This window comes from Chelmon rostratus, chromosome 16 (genome assembly GCF_017976325.1).
Source record: "Chelmon rostratus isolate fCheRos1 chromosome 16, fCheRos1.pri, whole genome shotgun sequence".
In the NCBI taxonomy this organism is placed as follows: domain Eukaryota; kingdom Metazoa; phylum Chordata; class Actinopteri; order Chaetodontiformes; family Chaetodontidae; genus Chelmon; species Chelmon rostratus.
In genome coordinates, this window is record NC_055673.1 from 235,417 (window position 1) to 237,500 (window position 2,084).

Genomic DNA, 2,084 nt, shown 5'->3' on the forward strand with positions numbered 1-2,084 from the left:
CCCCCGTGTCAAACCTGCCCACATATCAATTATCGCTTCCGGGGGCAGCTTTCAAAATAAATGACCTGGGGCTCCGTAGAACCGGGGGCGGTGCCGTACGTCCTGCGTCACATGATGCGTGGTTTTGAACGTAAAAAGTTGTTTATTAACCGAATGTTTGCTTTTATCCCCTGATTGTAACCTCAAACACTTCAATCTTTGATTTATTTCATCACAGATATCTGCGGCTACATGTAGATTTCTGCTTCCTGTTCTGCCTGCAGCTCATCAATGACTTCGACCTGACTGCTGTTCAGTTCTCAAAGGGACCACAATCTGCCCTGATCTGTTAAAAATAAAGCTTTTTGTCATTCAGACCAAGAAGACGATCCAACGACGAGCTCGAGGAAGTGAACGTCTTGATGAGGTTTCTGGAGGTGAACCTGCAGACGAGAAAACGTCAGTGAGGTAAAATGTGCCTCACTGGTCTTTAATTTTAAGGTAAAGTGTTAATTAATAACCATTTTCTGTCCTCAGAGTGAATTCATGATACCTGACGGATCGTCCAGGTGTTTCATTGTGATCAGAAGGTGATCATTAACCTCTGATGGAGACTGAAGCTGACTGAAAGACTGAAACTTCTTCTTCTGCTGTCTCAAAGTGAACTCTGGTAACCTGCTTATTGGAGCAGATCAGCGTGATGTCGTTGTCTGGTCACGTGACTCTTAAACCAGACTAAGAGGATTATGGTTTCCTGCTTCAGATTCTGTTTTTGTTCACGCAGAGGAAGAGGAGCGGTAGAGCGAGATGAACAGATGATTGATCGATCGATTGACAGACGGATGAAGCTGAATGTGTGTGCGATGCTTCTGCTGCTGATGTGCTGTCTGCAGCGAGTCGACTGTCGTCTGCCCGACTTCACACCTGCGACACCTCTGCTGCAGGTAGGACAGGTGCATGCTGGGACACTGGGTGTTCTCGTGCTGTTCAGACTTCTGTGTTGCATTCACTGACCAGCTGTAACACAGCCTAGTCCTCAGAATAATAACTACGGGAATAAACCTTAAAACGTTTGTTCAGTGAATGACGCAACACATGTAGGTCAGAGGTCAGAGGTCAGGATGGATGTGAGTTCTGTCTGAGTGTCAGACAACAGAAACTCTTCGCTGTTAGTCGAAGATGCTGCTTTCAGGTAAATATTAATAAACACATCTCAGGATCTTCGTCCAACCTGAACTTAGAGACGCTGAGTTCCAGATAATTTAGTGGAGAATAAATGAAATCTGTCATCAGTCATTCAGACGTTCGTTAACATCATTTCCTCACTATCTTCATAGAAAACGTGATTCTGTCTGCATCACGTCTCCTCCAGAGAGAATTGATTTATCGTCTCTCAGAGGCCAAAGTGACGCCTTCACAGTGTTTGTTTAGTCCAAAGCTCCATTATTACAAACTCATTCAGATCATTCAGATCATTCAGATCATTCAGAGGAAGAGCAGCCAATCAAACATCAACAATCAGTGAAACCTCGTCAATACATGATCAGTCATTGATTCATCGACTCATCGTTTCAAACTGTTTAATTTCTAACAGATCATCAGATTTTAAATTTAAATGTGTGAAGTAACTGAAGCCGTCAGATTAATGTAATGGAGTAAAAAGTTCAATAATCCCTCTGAGAGGAGGAGACAGTGGCAGTACCTCAGATTTGTACTTGAGTACAGTATTGAGTAAATATACTTAGTTACATTCTTCCTGTGGTTGTTATGTTAAAAGCATTTATTGTCTGTACAAATACAATTCATCCTTTCTACTGTTCAAATGGTCAAATCTCATCATAACATTTAATTGTTATTATAATGTCATAATATCACAGCTCAATGTTTCCATCTTTCTAAGATCCAAAGTTTTAATGAAAGTTTTATTTTATAAGTTTTAATGTCTCGTTTTTTGGGCTGTTGTTTTATCATATCAGTCAAACATAAATCCACATTTTAACTCTTTAATATAAATCTTCAGTAAATAAAAGAATAATAAATTATTCATACGGTTTATCAACATCTAAGAAGAGGAGTCCTTTGTGTCTCAAATTGACTTCCTGTTT

The 2,084-nt window shown here is 40.4% G+C and overlaps 1 protein-coding gene across 1 annotated transcript in view; it reads left to right on the forward strand.

Moving 5' to 3' along the window:
• Nucleotides 1-576: 576 nt before the first annotated feature.
• si:ch211-191i18.4 (uncharacterized protein LOC799350 homolog) overlaps nt 577-2,084 on the forward strand; it is a 3,348-nt gene continuing 1,840 nt past the window's right edge. The window contains exons 1-2 of the mRNA XM_041955896.1: nt 577-649; nt 764-923. Coding sequence (XP_041811830.1) covers nt 795-923 — 129 coding nt within the window. The 5' untranslated portion in view covers nt 577-649; nt 764-794. The remainder of the gene's footprint in view (nt 650-763; nt 924-2,084) is intronic.